This window comes from Lutzomyia longipalpis, chromosome 1 (assembly GCF_024334085.1).
Source record: "Lutzomyia longipalpis isolate SR_M1_2022 chromosome 1, ASM2433408v1".
Lineage (NCBI taxonomy): Eukaryota > Metazoa > Arthropoda > Insecta > Diptera > Psychodidae > Lutzomyia > Lutzomyia longipalpis.
Genome location: NC_074707.1, coordinates 42,857,510 through 42,876,334, shown reverse-complemented (window position 1 = coordinate 42,876,334; position 18,825 = coordinate 42,857,510). Strand labels below are relative to the sequence as shown.

The following is an 18,825-nucleotide window of genomic DNA, read 5'->3' as shown; positions in this document are numbered from 1 at the left end:
TAATTTTGAAACATATTTAATTCAACGTTTGAAAGAAAGAAAAAAACCTCTTTCAAACACAAAGAAAATAAATATCGGCGCAAGAAAGTAAAAAAAGAAAAAGAATTTCATACTAAAAGAAATCTCCCATCAACTTTTACAACAAATTCCAACTCTGTGCTTGATTTAATTTCCATCTAAACAATTTTTCTTTGTATTTCCTCAACTCTGAACTTCGACATGGGAAGATTGTCGCAGCTATGTACGATGGAGGGTGCCCTACTCCGGGAGGGGAGTGAATGTGATTCAAAGTCGAGAAGCTTTTCAATGGAAATCACATTTAGTCAAGTGCAATGTCTAAAATTTATCTCGTGAAAACAGAAGCTTCAGTCGTTATTTGAATGCTGAGGCATCATCCGCCTTCCACAATGTAAGCAAATGGAGGCTTTTTACTTCTCCCCCCTTTTGGTACATTTCGTGGGGAGCTGAAAATGCGATTTAGCGCCTGATGAGGTCATCAGTGTGTGAATAAGATCCCATGCTGCAGAGAGGCAACATTTATATAGCATCTTAATATCTCCGTCACAATTAAACATGGAACTTCCGCCCTTTTCCTGCACACAAAAGCTCCCCCGGAATGCGTACGTGTGTGTGTGTGTCTCCTAAAGAATGAAAAGGGTATTGTACAGCAATTTTACCTAAATAAAATATAAGGTGAAAATTTTAGCTTAGCATTACGGTTTGGGTGGGATATATTCCACCCTCGCCGGGAAATAAAGCACACAGTCAGCTCCCAGAGCTGTTAGAAGTCCATTTTTTTGCCAAGGGCAGAAATCCATGAAAAAAGTCAAGGAAAAAATGCGGAAAATGTTTTCGACACTGTTTATACCGTCACTGGGTGTGTTGAATGAAAAAAAAAGACCCCTAAATAGGAATAGGAATGCCTGGGAACAAACCCAAGACTATAGATGTGGGAGGCATGGTGGGAAAGGCGACTCCCACAATTCATTTGTGGAGCCATATATGGAGGCATGGCAAGAAAATGGGGTTTGATATAAATACAAATCAAATACACAATACAAATTAAACCATAATTTAGGCAAATGCCACCCAACACAGACCCCCCAAAACATCCACACTGAATTTCAAGTGGCACACAGAGAGAGAATATTATGTATACAGTGTGTAACAGTGGAATGTGGACAATTTATCCGTAATTGTCCCAAATTGAATTTATGGAGGAGCACTGAAATATATATAGTAGGTCAACATCAAAAGTCATGGTAAATTGTCGAGAACCTTATTGGAATTGTTATATATGCAGTAAAATGAAACAACAACCTTTTTCAGAGGGGAAAGTAAGTAGTAAAAGGGAATATTGTTAAGTAAATATTGCTTTATTAGTTGAAAATTATACAGAAAATTATTTTATACCACGCCAGGGTCCCCTCCCCATATTGTGACATAAAGATAAAAGTTTTATCGAGAAATAAACAATTTAGAGGTAACTCAAAAAATAAATATTGATGAAGAATTGATTTATTTAACAAAAATTATTTAAATAAGTTGTAAATCATTTTACTAAATATATTTATGTATGTGTAATGCTAAGATATTCACGTTATGAGTCTTCATAAAAAAAAACATATCTAGTCGTAAAGCTTTTAATTTTTATAACGAGAAGCTTTAAACAGAATGAAATTAATAGAAAAAGTTACAAAAAAAAAAGATTTTTTTCTAACTTAAAGCTTTAGTCAGAGGGAAATTAGTAACAAAGCACAACCTACAACAAACTATTTTTAGATCCATTAAACCTTTTCATTTACCCCACATTAGTAATCCACAGTTAGGTTGAGCCTTTAATGGAAAAAAATATTTTCTTTTAAGGTAAGTTCTCAAATAGCAACCACAGCCTGTATTATGTGCTCTATATAAATCTTGCACAAACAAATTTTGTGATTGTGACAACACGAACCATAAACAGATCTTTCAGGGAGAGTAACACGCGGAGAAAGCTCCCCAGCAGAAGTTCTGCACGAGAGAAAATTAAATTACAATAAGTAAAAGTTTGCCACCCCCGAGTGGGGAGTGGTGTCAAGTCAGTTTGTGGAACCCCTGAGTGTCAGCGATGGGGCAAAAGGGGTGAAAGTGAGGCGGGATTTCCGGCATCGATGTTGGCACATTTTAGGCCATTCTTGGCTTGTGGATCGATACTAATTAAAAGTGCCAGGCGACCTCCTCAAGGAACAAAAAAAAAAGAATGCCTTCAGCACCACTTGGCGCCTTTCAAATCCTCATTCTTGAGCATTATAATTCACGCGCTCCATTCCATGGGAAAACTTTTTTCACTTGCCCTCATCCTCTCAACCCCTGTTCACCCCCAACCCCTTTAGTACACGCAAGAAAAGCCGTGGAATTTATCGTGACTCCCTTTTTGTCCTCGCAGCGTGCGGAAAAACTGAATTATAACATTACCGCAGTCACAAAATGCGACCACATAGTACGTACTGCACACACACCTCCGCACCACGTGAATTGCAGGGAAATGCTGTGGGAACAATTAATTACTGTATCTAAAGGTGAATTCTGTGTATATAACCAAAGAGAACAGCACCGAGAGGTACACAAAGGGAATGTTTCGTGTGATATCCAGCGGTGCATGAATGATGACTTTCACATAACTTCACCATTCATATAAGGTGTTACTTCTTCGGCGGTATAGAGCCAAGTCAAGGGTACAAAAAGGGCTCTGGGGGGATGGAAAGCATATTGTACACACACAAAAAAAAGAACTCAGCAGGAAAATGTGCAACATTTTCACGCAACAAGTTTGAGCGCCCATAAAAAGTCATCTATAACCAGGGAAATGCATTTAATCGCGCGAATGTACTTTGAGATTACGTTGAGCGACAAAGTTGGTGGAAAAAAGCTGGTAAACATGTGTTTTATCACATTTTCACTTTAATCCAATCCCCCAGACGCACGACACTTTTAGTGTCGCTAAATCCACTTCCTCCGCATGAAGAACCGCCTTTCTGAAGATTACGCCTCAAGTCGCATGTGTTACACTTTTAATGCTCAAGATAAGCACAATAAATCAGCATTTAAGTGCAATTTCTAGGATGCCAGCATTACCAAAATGAAAAGAAGGGATGAAATTAACATTGGGCGTGTTGAGGGATGTGTGATTGAAGAGAAGAAGGTAGTTTTGAGCAATTTTCTTCGGTTGATGTTTCGTTAATTAATCACCTTCAACAGGTATTGGAAAATACTGCAAAACAAGAAGATTTTTCCGAGGTTTCTTCGAAAGATTAGATACTAGGGCATCTAGAAATAATTAAAAAAGTAAAATGAAATTAGGAAATTGAATAGGATCAAAAATTCTTTCTATATCTTCAAAATTAAGGTATCATCGTTATAAAAGCAAAAATTCGTCTCTCATATAATCCACTGAAGTCGTTAATAAAAAAAAAACCCAAATTATTCCAATATAAATTCAAAATAAACGAAGGAAAATGAAAGATTGATTGAATGTAAAACATTATGCACAAGCACGTGGGAGCTTCAGCTCAGCAGAGGGTTTCTGTGTGTAAATGAAGAGTGATGTGTAAATTATGCTTCAGCTCATATAATCACATTCATTGCACTAAAATCGGATGGATTCAGTGGGTTAACCATTATATGCAACGTGGTGTAGGGACAACCGCAGAGTATGTGGCTATCGCGAGACAGCAAAGCTGGTGGGTTAAATGCATAAAGACAACCGCTTTGTATGCCAAAGAGGACATTAAAATTTGGTCGACAGCATCAAAGTGTTTCAGTATATGACAGAGGTATACCCGAAAACCCGCTGCCTGACGGTCAATTAATGATTTATCACGGGTTGTAAGCTGAAAGGATGGGAATGCCCTGAGAAAATGTAACTGGGAAGGATTTAATTCCGATTAACTGACATTAGAGGCTAAAGAGTGAAATAGTCGCTCCCCAGTGTTGACGTTCATAATTAATCTTCACTATTATGTACAGGACTTTCAATAAGCGAGAGGTAGTGCATGTATCTAGCACTTATTCCGATGTTTTCCACGAATTTTCACAAGAAATGAAATATTTTTCAAATAGAAAATCTCTACATAATCCTTCGTAGACTCAAGGGTCAAAAAATCTTGAGAATGTAATATGCAAAACACATTAAAAAGTCAGTATAAACTTATGTGTATTATGAAAACTGAAAGAAAGAACGAAAGAAATTGCATAAATCTCAAATTCCATTTAACTCTATGCATCTTTCCAATAATAAAATAGTATAGATGACAAAAAAAACTCTCCAGGGAGGATTTGAAGGAAAACTTGCCGGAATGCTATGTATATAGTTGAGAGAGTGCATGGTTTGGAGTAAAATAGCATTCAAAGCCGAGGAAATTATGTGAAGTTTCATCTTCCTTTCCACTTAACAGTGCGAGACATCAAAGAGTGAAGTTGTGCGGGGAGGAGGGAGGGTGAAATTGAATTTTTCAATTTTCTTGGAAAAATTGTGAAAAATTTTTCTATTTACACAGACATTACCCCAAGACGAGTCTCGTGGAGATTTTTCCCTTCTCACCACTCCACGGGGGCACGGAAACAGCTGAAATTATTTCTCTCTCTATGCCAACAAATTTAAATTAATTGAATTTGATATGTTACACAAAATGAGAAGATTTTGCCTCTTCAATATGTCACAAATGAAAAGAAGATTGCTCATACCGTCTTTCCGCTTCTTGCAAGTGGTGGAATGATGAATTCCACATTATAAAGACTCTTTTTTTCTTCGTGGGAAAGAAAAAGTTATTTAAACTCTTTTATCTTGAATAAATCTCTCAAATTTATTTACAAAATTTATTTTCTTAATAAAAAGATTTAACGATTGATTGAAGAAAGCTGCAAGAAGTATTCAAATTCTTAACCAACACCACCCTGGTAGACGGATTTTTAAATTTATTCTCTTCATTCAGAATAAAAATTAGCAAATAATAGACATAAAGGATCTATTTACAGGCCTCTAAACGTACTTAATTTAAGAATCTAATTAAGACATCGTGTTTCCAAAGTCGTATACAAGGGAGAATAGGTTTTGTAGTATGTATAACGGGGCTACCCCTCCTTGGAAAATACACAGAGAAATAATTAATACAACACAACTCCTATACAGCATACGGAAAGTTTCTCTTTTCCAAACCAACCCCATTTCCTATGGCAATCGAAGTGAATAAGGAAGAAGTTAAAAACCCCTCAACAGCCTGTTTGTCGTTCTGCTGATTATCAACCGCACTTTTCGGAGTGATTTGGCGCACGAGTGGGGCTCCCGTGGGGCGTGCTGAGTACACCCAAAAAGAAAAAAAAATGAGAAAAAGTGCGGGAAAATGCTGAAAGTTGTCTTCTAAAGAAAATTAACGAACCAATCTGTCAACGGGGGAGAGTCATAAAACACGAGGGGTACATTTGGAATTAAATGAACAAATACACAAATATCTAGCATTCACATTTGAAGAGGGTATAGCATCTCAACCGCCATTGCCTTTTCTCATTTCCGCTCTCCACCCCCGCACCCCCCTCCATCTAGCCAGGGGTTTCTGTTGTACAAACAACGACCGTGAATAGCTATTCCGGTCGTAACAAAACAGTGATTTAATATTACAGACACGAACTGATACTGTCGCTGATTAGTCCCAAGAAGAAAGTTGAGTTGGAAAACTTGATTACACATTTGAACACCATGGGAGGTTTGAGTGGATGAAGTGCCTCACCTTCCCACCCACTCTGGGGAAGTCCTCTTGTTGACATCTTCCTCATGGCAAACAGTTTGGGAAAAAGACAAAAAGACTCACTCAGAGAGACCTCCGGTATATATAAATTTTCTGGCAGAATAAGGAGGAGACTTACATTGCCCAAATACACTCACACACATAGCTTAGGATGCTTGATAATTCCATTCTGCCCGAGATTCTTCACTTTTCCACCCACACTCAATTATTCCGGACGGAAAGACTGCGGCAGGATCGTCCTTTTTGAATCTCTGTAGAGACTGCATGTCGACAAGAAATCCTCTTTCCAATCACTTCACAAGGGGGCGACGAGAGAGGTTGCTGGTGTGAGAGCAGAAGAAATCACTGAAGAAATCAATGATGGAGAAATCGGTATTCCCTTACGATGGAATGTCGACGGGGAAAAAATCTTCTCAACCCCGGCATTTTCTCCATCGTCATCATATCTCTAATTATGAAATTCAATTTTTCGCCCATTTAAACTTTCGAGAATGAGATGACTGCACAAGAAATTCCTTTACCATTTTCCAATAAACCCCGTGTATATGGAGGAAAAATATCGAAAACATAAACTTTCTCCCAACTTTTTTCAAGAATAATTGACGTCAAAGTTGAGATGCCACAGACATTTTATGTTAGATTCAAAGATTAAGTTGTGAAGAAGGTACATCTGTGTTATAAAAATAATAATAATCATAATACTAAATTCTAAGGAAAAGCTTTTTCTTAAAGTTTGTGGAAGGAAAAAGAGGAAAATTGTTGATTTTCCAAAAATTCTGTAAAGTATGAGTTGAAAGCTTTTTTTTAAAGCTTCAAAATATAAACTTTTTTGAAAGCTCAGGATCGGATCTTTAAGATTTCTTGAAATATTTAATTGAGGGATGAAGCAATAAATTCGAAAATTGACGGGTACAAATTACAAATTATGAATTATATTAATTGCTTTGAAAACGGTTCAAAGATCTTTTCGGAAATTCTTGTCTCTTTCTTCAAGTCTGCAATTTTCTTACGGGTAACCCTGTGGACTATTTTTTGATCTTAATAATTTTATAACAAATCTCATAAAAATTATTCTTAATCTATAAATCAATAATCGTTCAACTCTGCCTAAAGGAAAGATGAGAAGGGAGCCAATTTTTTTTCCTAAGAAAAAAAAAACACATCGCAGGATGAGCCCTTGTATCCATTTTTAATTGTCGTAATACTTCTTTAAAAACTTCCCTAATAACTCCTCAAAGTCATGGATTGTATTAGCTGTTTTAAGCCACACGAGGCTTGTGGATGGAAAAGTTTGACGTGTCTCCGCACAAGAATGAATTTGATCGAGTACTAAAGGCAATGGCAGCCTTTCTTTAAGCCCTATATGTACCTTCTCTGCCACGTGCTCAACCATCTCAATCCCACTCTTGCTGAAGGTTAAATATTTTCACATGGGAATTTTCGTTTTTCTTCTCGACTGATACAACAATGGCAAAGACGAACCATGAGTGTATATTTGCCCGCGTTGAGTGATTTTCGGGGGAAAACAAGCTCAAGACTCTCGTGCTGACTGATAAGAACAAAAAAAGAAGGAAGAAAATGCTCTCATGTATTTTTTATTGTCTGCCCTGAATTGGTGCGATGAGCAAGTGATAAAATGTTCAGGGCCACATTTGCACAAGCAAGTGACGAGTTCAAGATCACAAAAGCTGAATATTCGCGAAGCAAAATCTTTGGGTTATATATGTATGTTTTTTTTTCGTCGCGGGCGGGGACTTTTGGGTACTCGCGGAAAACCACATGAAATATTCATTTACAACCGTATTGCGACAATTGCAATCCATGGTCGCAGTTTTCTTCATGAATAACTTAAATTTCCCACCATATACGACCCGGGGTGGATTTCTCGATGTAAAAAGCTCTTTATATGGGGTGGTGGTGGCAGTTAAAATGCTCCTCTTTATTCATTAACGTCTTCCGCCTTCCCCAGGTTAGAGTAGCATGCACCGAGGAAGTATGAAATTAATTTTGCCGTGGTGTTTTTCTCATTCGTTTTGGTAAACATTTTTCAACTTGGTGCAATTTCATTTGGCCAGGAGGGACATTTTAACTCCGATGCAGCATTTCCTATTTTCCTTGGACATGCCTTGTGGGTGAACCTAATTGCACAATGCAAAAAGGATCTGTTTTATACGTTTTATATTATATAGGAAAAAATAAAATCTTATATAGATATTCAAATCCCTTATTTTGCATTACCTACTTCTTATTTCTTTTTCAGTGTCTCCAATTGGTGGTACATACAGCTACCTCAAAGCTATACCATTATATTGATTGCTTAAAGAATTCTTTTTGAATTTTGTTTTTTTTTTTCGTTTAGAAGATAAAAAGAATTTTCACATTGAGAATTTTGAATAAGCCCTCGTATGGGGGAATTGTGAAAATCCCGAAGAAGCTTTCTGTGTGCTTGGGTAGATAAACAAAAGTGATTCCTTTTCTTCCAACACAGAGAAAAGGTCAGGATAAATGGAAACAAATGATTGATTAATTATTCAATTTTCAATTCGTCAGAAAACCAATTCACTCCTTCAAGTCTTCTCATTTCCTTAAAAACACAGGAAATGTGGAAGATGAGAACATACTGTGTGAGGGAATTTGGGAAATTGTAAGAAAATTCGTATTTCATTTTCTTATCCATGGGTGTAAAAAGGAGTAGAATTACCTACATACACACACACGGGGATATTCTTCGAGACAAAACCGCTAATTGTACTTGAATTACCAAGAAAATTAGCTTTATTTTTGGTAACAAAGAATTTAAATTAAATAGCATAGGTTTATGGGGTTTATGCTCTAGATATATATGCTCACAAGCTTTTATTCTCCATGGGAGGAAGTTAAATTGAAATCTCCTTGTTGGAGTTTGAAAAATGATAACAATTTAATTCAGCTGAAAATACTATTCACTGCCGAATTGTAAAATTTCCCATATTGTGAAAATCGTGAGAATAATAGGAAATAATAATTGAGCTTTATGGCAAAATTCGTCTGATAAATGCCATCAAGCTCCACACCTTAATACGAAGAGATAATTTCAACATCAGACAGTCGTATAAAAACCAACAATCATCTAATCTTACAATTCATTTGGCTTTTCACACGTCGTTTGATCATTTCTGGAATTCTATAATTTGTGAATTGAGCTTCGAAAAACATAAATTTGAAAAGAAAATGTGGAAAAGTTCTATTCTTTTTGCAGTGTTTTCCTTCTGTGTAAGTAAAAGTGCGCGCAATAATTAATTCAAAAGTGAATAATAATGTAAAACTCATCCATTTTTAGTTCTTACTTCCATTGAGTTATGCTTCGGCAAACCAAGTATGGGGAATGAGATCAGCTATTACACCAATATTTGCTACATCTGCTTTTGATCCTGAAAGCCTTTGCGATGGCTCTTATGGTTCAATTTGTGGTGATTGTTTCAACACTGTAGTAAGTAAATGACATATATAGTTCAATATTCATCGCCTTAAGTCAATTCCTGTTCCCCTAAATCAATTTTCCTTTCATATGTATAGTTTTGTTTAGGGCGCAATGGGAATCACAAAGTAACGCAATGTGACAATGAAAGGAAATACTGCAACAAAGAGCTCAATATGTGCGTGACTGATCCACCTGCTAATCAATCTGACTGTCTCACTGGACCAACAACAAATTTCAATTGCATGGGCACCGGATTCTTTCCTCATCCCACAAATTGCAGCATCTTCTACGAATGCCTCGACAGTGGAGTGGCTTTTGAGAATACCTGCCCACCTGGGTATTCGTGGACTGGCCACGAAATGGCATGCCAACAGAAGTTAACAACCAAGGATTGTGGAACGGTGAACTGTCGACCATATCCTGATACATTTCAGCTTCTTTCAACAAATAGCGCCTATTATGCGTACTGTGACTTCATTGTAAATGGACAGCAGGAGGTTTTAATGTTTAAATGCCAAAGAGAGAATGAAGTTTTTAATTTAGCAAAACTCACTTGTGAATTTGCCTGCCCAGAGGAAAAACTCTATGCTGATCCTGACAATAATAGTTACTACTACCATTGCTACAAAAGTGGCGCGAATCTTGTCTATCAGTACAAGCAGTGTACTGGAGGAAGAGTATTTTCTGAACCAGATCAAAATTGTAAATTTGCCTAAAAGAACTTTAATAAATTCGTAGAAGGAAATTAGCTTAGTTGACAGGGGAGATTTTTTAAGAAACAACCTAAGTTCCAACTGAAAAACCCCTATTTCGTCGTTTAAAATTTCAGCAATAGAGTTTTACTGCTTTTAATAAAATTTCTGTTTAGTTTTTTATTAAAAGAACAATTACCTGGCAATGACAGAAACAATAAACCTTGAAAAAAGACTTTGAAGACGTATTTTCATCTCTTTTAGTAGAAACCATTTGTAATAGTTCAGTAAACATTCGTAACGTCCTTTTAGCTCCTTTGAATGATCCCAATCATCTATAAAGTCTATTCAGAGGACCTGATTCGTGTGCAATAGCAACACTTGTTTTTACATCAGTTTCCGGATAACGCACTATGGAATCCTTTACATGAAAACACGTGATATCATAGAGACATCCTTATATGTAAATGGACTCTCCCGCGTACTAAATGACAACTTTTGAAGCAAATGCATTTGAAAATGGTGCACAATCTCACCGAGTGTTGATTCAACAGCACAGAATTTGCACATCAAAGAGTCATTGAGAAAAATATCATATCACTTCTCACCTACAATTTCACTTCACTCAATATTGCAGATTCGCGACAGAATCACAGAGCAAATATAACTTGAGAGAGAGAAGTGCTTTATGGGGTGTTTTTGCAGGAAAATACAAATATTTATCTCAAGTAAATATCATGAATTTTGACGCATTTTTTCGGATAGACTTTTATGACACTTCACTTTCCATTTTTTTTCTAGCTGAACTTGTGCGAATTTTCTTCTTGGAAAAAAAGTCACGCGGCACCCCCCACCACGAGGGTGGGGACGTTTATATATTTTTTCCTCGACCTCCATCAAGCAAGAGAATGATTGTGTGCGATGAATACTTTGAAAAATCCTTACTGATAGTGTCAGTGTGATTATTTGTCTAACACACAAACTGGAGGAGATGTATAAAAAGCCAACCCAAAAGAAGAATTTTGCTCAATCTTGCCCAAAACATATTTCTGAAATGAAATTCATCACAGCGTTGGCACTTTTTGTGACCGTGGTATATTAGTTTTGAAAAGTTCCTCTGAGTTGACGGGAAAAAATAAGTTTGGATTTTTTTTTCTATAGGTTGCGGGAAATGCCCTACCCGGTGTTGAGTTAGGACATTTTGTGCAACGAAGTGCGTTTCCAATTCAACCAGCTAGCACACCTGAGGAAATTTGTGAGGGTTTCAACGGCTTTCGATGTGGAGATTGTGAAAAGATGCTGGTACATGATTATTTTATATAAAAAAACATAATCTTTGATTGAACAGTTATTATTTAAACCATATTTTCAGCTCTGTTTAGGAAGTGCTCCACCTGTAACGACTGCTTGTCCTTCCGATAAACCATACTGTGATGCCAGCAACGATGTCTGCGTAAGCAGTCCTCCTGCAGATGGATCCTGTGGTGATAGTCTCTCAGATCCCTCCTTCACATGTACTCAGGCCAATTCATTCTTCCCCCATCCCACAAACTGCAGCTTATTCTATGAATGCGTCAATTCAGTTGCCTACCTGTAAGTTTAACACAATCGTTCCCACTACTTGTTGTGTTACTAAAAAGCAATTAATTTACAGTCTGGAATGCAATCCGAACCAAGTTTGGTCAACAGTTGGAATGGCCTGCAAGACGAAAAAGGTGAGCGCTGATTGTGGAACATTCAACTGCAACCTCAAAGCAAACTATGAGAAGATAATGCCCTACACCGCCAATAATGCTTACTTTGCGTACTGCAAAACACCAGTTAATGGTAAACAAGACATCGTTGTCATGAAATGTGAACGTGTAAATGAATACTACAACACTGCAACTAAGCTGTGTGAATTCCAATGTAAAGATACGAAACTCTATGAGGATGCATTGGATATACATTCTTACTACGACTGCAGTAAAGTCGGGACCAAGTTTGTTTCTGAACATAAGACCTGTACCCTTGGCAGAGTTTTCAACGAAGCCACTCAGTCCTGTGTATAATAAAGATGATTATTTGAAAATAATCAAATAACTTTAAATATTATCTAATAAACTTTTATTTTGATTTTTTTTAGTAAATAGAAAATTAATTCAAGATATTAATATTTAATAAAAATAAAGCGAACTAACACCTGATAATATACCTGATTTTTTTTCTTTCACTCCTTGACTGATACTCCTGGGATAGACAAGCGGCGTAATCGTATCGAAACTTTACATTGTAAAATCCTATTTGCCTATTTTAAAAAAAAATTTTAAATAACATTTATTTCCGATATTTTTGAAAAAAAAAAAGCTTCTAAACACTGATCCTAGGCTTTCGTAGCAAATCCAATTTAGTAAAGTTTGACAAAATATCAGTCTAAAAACTCCCACACCAGCCTTTCTGACCCACATTTAGTTTTTATGTGGAAATGAATTGCAGATTCTATACTTATCTCACAAACTAATAAATTTAGTTTTTTTCTTCATTTTCCAAAAATTTACTTCACTTTTAATTTCTAAATTTTGCTACGCCCATCTTAATAAATCTTTATAAATTGTGACGCGCTTTTGCTTTATTTAACTGGCCTTGACAGAGAAAATTCTGTTGTAAATTTTATTATCACTGCAATGCAATAAATTATGTCATATACATATGTACTGTACATATATGTATATCACTTAAATTGTATTTTTGAGCACATCCATCCTCAATAAATAAATTATTATTTGTTAAGAAAATATACACGTGTAGAGAGATATTAAAATTTGTTATATTATTATTGAAATAATAAAAAAAAACAATTTCTTTTATTGTATATAATTTAAATTTTTGCTTCTTAATAAAAAGAACTTTACGTGTTTGTAAACGCTTTGTTTTTAATGCTTTATAAAAAAAAGTGCTTCATTTTCTTGAGAAAACGTCCTTCTGAAAAAAAAAAGACTAAAAAGAAACTGCGTAGTAATGATTCTCTTTCATTTCAAATATTATTTCATTTTTTTAATCTTAATAGAACCTATTGCAAAATATCTAAAAACTGAAAATCTAGATACTAAAAGGAATTGTGGGTCCTAAACTTAATCTAATTAATTGTGAAGATTCAAGTTTCATTAGTTGAATAATTTTACTTGTAAAACAATTAACTAAAACAATCAAATCAAATCCATTTAGACAATATTTCTAATATCTTCCCTAAATACCTATATACATCTAAAAGAAAATTAGGTCAAAATTGAACCTATGACGACATTCCCGACCCATTAATGTTGGGAACATAGTACGTGCCTCTAAAAACACAAGCGATTCTTTATAGTGTATATAATTCATTCACTTTCTCAAATCTTATCACACACCTACCTACCTCACAGACACCTCCTAATATTTTTATCAGACAAATATTTAACAACAAGAAAAGTTCCGAGATTTTGTGTAAACACCACGCGAATTGTCTTTATATGGTTCCAAAATTCAAAGACGAGGAAGCCATGTGGAGACAGGAAGACAAGAATAAAATCTGCATGTATGGACCAAAACTGGTAAAATGCGGAACCTTTTAGTAAATTTTTTAAAGTATATAGCAATGATAACGAATCTTTTGTTCAATTCTGAGAAATCTTTATCAACTTTTCCGTCAAGATAGAGGATTATAACTCTTTCTTTCAATCAACAAGACATCCTCCCGCGAAGAATCTTGTTAGCCCACTGAAAGGAGTGACGCCTTGGGGCCATATAACACGTGACATTATCTTGGGTATAAAGCAATTAGCAGTGCTAATGCAAGGAATTTGTCCAAAATTTTATCAAACAATAGATAGTGCGCAATTGCCTTGAGATGGTATAAAAGAAGGTGTCTTGAAGGAGGAACGTTTAATTTTTAACCAACTCTTGAAAGATCAGTACCAGTGAAATGAAGTCGTGTGTTGCACTCGGTGTTTTAGCCTTGGTAAGAGATTTGAAAAAAAATTCTCGATTTAGCTAAATGTTTACGTTGCATTGTATTTTTTATTTCTTACTTAAATATGCGCAGATTTGTGGGAGCCAAGCAGCCAGTTCTGCACTGTTCCCGTCAATTCTCACAGGCAGAGCAACTATTACTCCAGCCGCTGATGATCCTAAAGCAGTATGCGGTGCTGATTATGGAAATAAATGCCTGGATTGCTACAATATGCTGGTAAGTTGTGGATTAAAATTAAAATATTAAAGAAAATTTTCATAGAAGACAATATCTTTTAGACGTGTTTAGGTCCTAACTTGGAGCCAGCGCAGACAGCGTGTCCTGCAGATAGAAAATATTGCGATAGGACTAACAAAGTTTGTGTTGCGGAACAACCACCAGAAGCAGATTGCTTGGAACCTCCCAAGTCAAAGTTCGCATGCTCATCACCCAATGGATTCTTCCCACATCCCACAAACTGCAGCCAATACTTTGAATGCTACAACGGTGAGGCGATCAACCTAGAATGCCCACCTGGTTATGTTTGGACAACAAATGGAATGGGATGCAAACAGAGGAAGGTAACAGCTGATTGTGGTACAATCACCTGCAAAACTGGAGTTATACAAGTGCCACTCTCAAACAATGCCACCTACTACGGAATATGCAATCAGCCAAGTAGTCTTGAAGGTATTGTGGTGGTCAAGTGTAAAGGAAGGCTGACATTTACCGGAGAATCCTGCAACTTTGTCTGCACAACTGAGGGTATGTTTGTTGATGACGAAAATCCCGCATTTTATTACGAATGCTACAAATCGGGCACAAAGACCCTTTGGGTAAGAACCCAATGCAGTAACGGACGTCATTTTAATGAAGCTGAACAATTATGTAAAACTCCAGAAACACTAGTTACTGCCGAAGCTCCAGTTGCAAGATCAGATCTTGCAGTTTTCTAAGAAACAAAAAATAAATGAAGCCTTCGAACGCTTCAAATAATCTTCCGCCGCACGGAAAATGCCCTTAAACTTATCAAAGTGTGTAAACAAAATGTTATCAGACAAATTAAATTAGCTTCATTTTATTAGGATGAATGTATTTTTAATTACATGCAGTTAAAACTTTGTGGGGAAACATAAGCAAACAAACTTCTCCAAATCACTTCACTTACAGAACAACCTCGCACGTTTTGGTGTGTAGAAATGAATGAAAGTTTGCATGAATTGAAGAAAATTTTACTTTACTACTTGTATACAATTATGTACATACCTACCTAATATATCTGGGAAATATATATATAAATTACAGTGTAAAATAAAAGAGAAAACTTTCAAACCTTGCGTCAAATAAAACGAACAATAATCAAGTTTTGGCTTAAGTTATCTTCCAACTTTATGCAAGGACGCGAGTATTGAGAGGACGATGCTTCATTATCACACTAACATAAAGGATCATAAAGCTAGAAGAAATTCGCTCTAATAATTCATTCTATCATGATTCACAGTTCCAACAAATTATTGAAATTTTGGCAAATCACACATTTGACTGCATAAACTCTTCCTCTTAGAAGATTCTGTCTATTTGCGGAAAATGAATGAATTAGTGGTGGAAATGAGTCCTCCATGATATTTAGAGCAAAATTTTTCCCTCTACTGCTCCCAAAAGGAGACGCCCCGGTTTTGTGGATTGAATTGATAGCGCTTTGCGAGGAGATGGCATCATGTGCAGAAACTTTCTTGCCTCATCCTCGCAATTATTAAATGTCATGCATTTCACTCATGAGGGTGCTGCTGAGAAAGTGTTGAGGAGTGAAACCACACTTGTGCAGAAAAGCATCCATGCTCCCCCTATTATAGCGACACTCAAGTCACCCACGCGGTGGCTCATACTCCTCACAGGAGAGTGATATCAAAGTGATGCTAAACTTGATTTACGAGTGTCTTAAAGTTTAACGTAACCATTAAGTTGGTGCACTACACTTTTGGCGTCGTTTTGCATTTGCCATGGGATTGTCTTTTTGTCCTTTCTTGGTGTGCGCGCACACCGGGTCAGGAGGATGCGACGGCGTTGGGTTAAAGTGCCAAAAGCCAAAAGGAGCACCGTCGACCTCTCGATGAGTTTGCATGCAGTAAACATTGGGTTACCTCACCGGGGCATTTAAGAAATTTTCCACATCACTTGGGTGTTTTCCTTTTTAGTGTCCACAGAGAAAAGTGTCATGCAGTTTGCTACCTCTTAAAACGCCCTTACCTCTACGACCTCTACACAACACCATTCCTGATGATGATAATTAATTTATTTCGAGCAAAAGTCACATATCCACACCGCAAAAGGAGTTTAAATCCGCATATAACTTTCGGAAACTTATCTAATTTTGTTTTGGGGGATTCATAACTCTGCATTTTCTATATTATCTAGCTCATAAAATTAAGATATTAAATTCTCAGTCCAAGATGGCTCGTAAAATCATTAATAAACGTAGAAGGATTTGAGTTGAAAATTCCCGTATCCCGAGTGTGCATAAAATAGTAAATTTTGATTAAAATTCACAGAATTTATAACCCAAAACTTTAGCAGTATCCTTTAAAATTAAGTTCATCCCGTCTTATGATTTTTTCTCATTTACTATGAGATTCTATCATCAAATGAGAGAAAGATCTATGTGATTATAGTATTAATGAAAGAATGAATAAGTTATTAGAAGACTGTGTTAAATTGAAGTTTATTTTTAACTGCACTTTAGTAATTTGTTCTGCAAGTTTAAATATTATATGTAATGCATCAAACTATTTTTATGCATAACTTTTACATTCATAAATCTCTCCAATAAAAATATCTCTCTTTTAATAGTTTTTATGAAACTCTTCAGTGATTTATAAATTATTAAAAAGTAGCAAAAAATATTATTTAGATTGGAAAAATCTCAGTATTTGTTTCACAAACAACATTAATTAAATAACTTGAAGTGGATGAAAAAAAACTGAGAAGCTATGAGTGGGATAAAAAATTCAAAGAATACATAATACCCTCCCCTTGGTAAGTATTATAATTTTCAGTTAATCTCTGGTTTAATCTTCCCTTTTAATTATGCGAAAATACAAAAATTTATTCACCAAACCCAGTATAATCTTGAATGAGTTAAATTTATATGTTGAATATTGAGATGGGAAAAAAACCCAAACTCGCCGGTAGCGTCGCGTAGAAGAATTTGTGTCTAGCTAAACACGAATTTTCCCAAGCTTTCGGCAGGATTCAGCCTGCCTTCCTCAGGGGGTCTGAAGAGGATTTATTGAGCATAAGAAAACATAATTCACAAACAAAGAGAAAAATATTGACTACAAGAAACTTACAAATTACGTTAAATACAAGCTAAACTCCGTCAATAAAATTTACATCTGGAGGAGCCGAGGGGCATGGGAGCTCTGTAGGAATGAAAATTAATTAAAATAAAGAAGAAAATTATAAGAAAATTGAGAAAAAATTACAGAGTCTCTTTTTCTCAATTTTCTTATAATTTTCTTCTTTATTTTAATTAATTTTCATTCCTACAGAGCTCCCATGCCCCTCGGCTCCTCCAGATGTAAATTTTATTGACGGAGTTTAGCTTGTATTTAACGTAATTTGTAAGTTTCTTGTAGTCAATATTTTTCTCTTTGTTGTGAATTATGTTTTCTTATGCTCAATAAATCCTCTTCAGACCCCCTGAGGAAGGCAGGCTGAATCCTGCCGAAAGCTTGGGAAAATTCGTGTTTAGCTAGACACAAATTCTTCTACGCGACGCTACCGGCGAGTTTGGGTTTTTTTCCCATCTCAATATTCAACGTTGATCCCACGTCGCTTAAAAATCAAGTTAAATTTATAATTCAATTTGAAAAGCATTTTAAGGATTTTAAGCAACTCTGAACGAAAGAGAGGGACAATGTAAAGTTTTTATTGTAACATAAATATCTAAAAGATTGAATAATCTGCATAATATATAGAATAAATTACAAATATAAATAAATTATAGCTGAATAAAAAATAAAGAGAATATAAAGTTTTTATTGTATTTATTGAGTAAACAACTCACGAAAATCGTTATTTTTTTTCCACATGGACCATCAATAGCACTTCTCTTATTTTATAGGTCATATATTGATCAGAAATATATTCATGGGCTACCAAATTTTCCCGGAGATTATCTGTCAATGGAATTTGGATGTTTCCCATCAAATATATCTCTCTCTCATTTTCGGAAGCGCTTGACTGTTTGAAAAGGCTTGCCTTTGATGGGCGACAAAAAAAGAACCTCCACGAGTGGTTTTTTGACAGAGGATCGTCTGTTTATTGCGGATGGAAAAAAGGGGCCAAGGGAGTTTTATTTATTACCCAAATGTCAAAACATTGAGCTGCAACATAGTTAATATTTGGAGTAATGCTTATGATTTTTTATATTTTATTTTGAAGAGGAGTTGCATAACAATTGTGTGCGTCATAATTGGTTTCTTTTCTCTCCATCCTTATTTAGGGAGCTGCTTAGTTTGAGAAAAAAGGGACATTTGATCCTTTTCGATGCAAATTATCCTTACATAGAGCAGTTTCCTACAAAGCGTGTATATATTTGAGTCTCACTCAACCCATTTCTCATATTGATGCCACACATTTTGAGGAAACAACCCCCGAAAGAAGAGAAGACGAAATAAGGGAGGATGGATTTTATTTGCTCTCGAATTTCTATTTTTATTGTTAATCGCTACAATTGTGCGTCAATTTTGCCAGCAGTATTGAGTGCGAAGGGGGCATCAAAAGGGAATTCCCTCAGTTTTACGTATATTGGGATCTCCCCCTTTTTTGACTAATGCCACTTGAAGAACATAAAATAGACAGAGACGAGGACCATTATGCAATATTCGTGAAGCCGGAATGAGGAGCTAAATCAGAGAATGACGA

At 35.8% G+C, this 18,825-nt stretch overlaps 4 protein-coding genes across 5 annotated transcripts in view; 3 read left to right on the top strand and 1 right to left on the bottom strand.

Moving 5' to 3' along the window:
• LOC129787425 (limbic system-associated membrane protein-like) overlaps positions 1–18,825 on the bottom strand; it is a 148,320-nt gene that overhangs the window by 65,407 nt on the left and 64,088 nt on the right. The gene's annotated exons all lie outside the window — the stretch shown is intronic.
• Positions 8,971–10,126, top strand: LOC129787460 (uncharacterized). Its single transcript, XM_055823045.1, has 3 exons — positions 8,971–9,032; positions 9,100–9,249; positions 9,336–10,126. Exons 1-3 carry the CDS (start codon positions 8,991–8,993, stop codon positions 9,954–9,956), a joined length of 813 nt encoding a protein of 270 aa, XP_055679020.1. The 5' UTR covers positions 8,971–8,990; the 3' UTR covers positions 9,957–10,126.
• LOC129787462 (uncharacterized) lies at positions 10,963–12,123 on the top strand. Its single transcript, XM_055823047.1, has 4 exons — positions 10,963–11,025; positions 11,094–11,234; positions 11,305–11,525; positions 11,587–12,123. The coding sequence occupies exons 1-4, from the start codon at positions 10,987–10,989 to the stop codon at positions 11,981–11,983; spliced, it is 798 nt and encodes a 265-aa protein (XP_055679022.1). The 5' UTR covers positions 10,963–10,986; the 3' UTR covers positions 11,984–12,123.
• LOC129787459 (uncharacterized) lies at positions 13,831–14,986 on the top strand. The gene is made up of 3 exons (XM_055823043.1): positions 13,831–13,908; positions 13,993–14,136; positions 14,199–14,986. The coding sequence occupies exons 1-3, from the start codon at positions 13,873–13,875 to the stop codon at positions 14,853–14,855; spliced, it is 837 nt and encodes a 278-aa protein (XP_055679018.1). The 5' UTR covers positions 13,831–13,872; the 3' UTR covers positions 14,856–14,986.

Coding starts and splice junctions, on each gene's coding strand:
- LOC129787460 (XM_055823045.1), top strand. CDS start 8,991: ATGTGGAAAAGTTCTATTCTTTTTGCAGTGTTTTCCTTCTGT. Junction 9,033..9,099: donor TTGCAGTGTTTTCCTTCTGT/GTAAGTAAAAGT, acceptor ATCCATTTTTAG/TTCTTACTTCCATTGAGTTA. Junction 9,250..9,335: donor GTGATTGTTTCAACACTGTA/GTAAGTAAATGA, acceptor TCATATGTATAG/TTTTGTTTAGGGCGCAATGG.
- LOC129787462 (XM_055823047.1), top strand. CDS start 10,987: ATGAAATTCATCACAGCGTTGGCACTTTTTGTGACCGTG. Junction 11,235..11,304: donor GAGATTGTGAAAAGATGCTG/GTACATGATTAT, acceptor CCATATTTTCAG/CTCTGTTTAGGAAGTGCTCC. Junction 11,526..11,586: donor GTCAATTCAGTTGCCTACCT/GTAAGTTTAACA, acceptor ATTAATTTACAG/TCTGGAATGCAATCCGAACC.
- LOC129787459 (XM_055823043.1), top strand. CDS start 13,873: ATGAAGTCGTGTGTTGCACTCGGTGTTTTAGCCTTG. Junction 13,909..13,992: donor CACTCGGTGTTTTAGCCTTG/GTAAGAGATTTG, acceptor AAATATGCGCAG/ATTTGTGGGAGCCAAGCAGC. Junction 14,137..14,198: donor TGGATTGCTACAATATGCTG/GTAAGTTGTGGA, acceptor AATATCTTTTAG/ACGTGTTTAGGTCCTAACTT.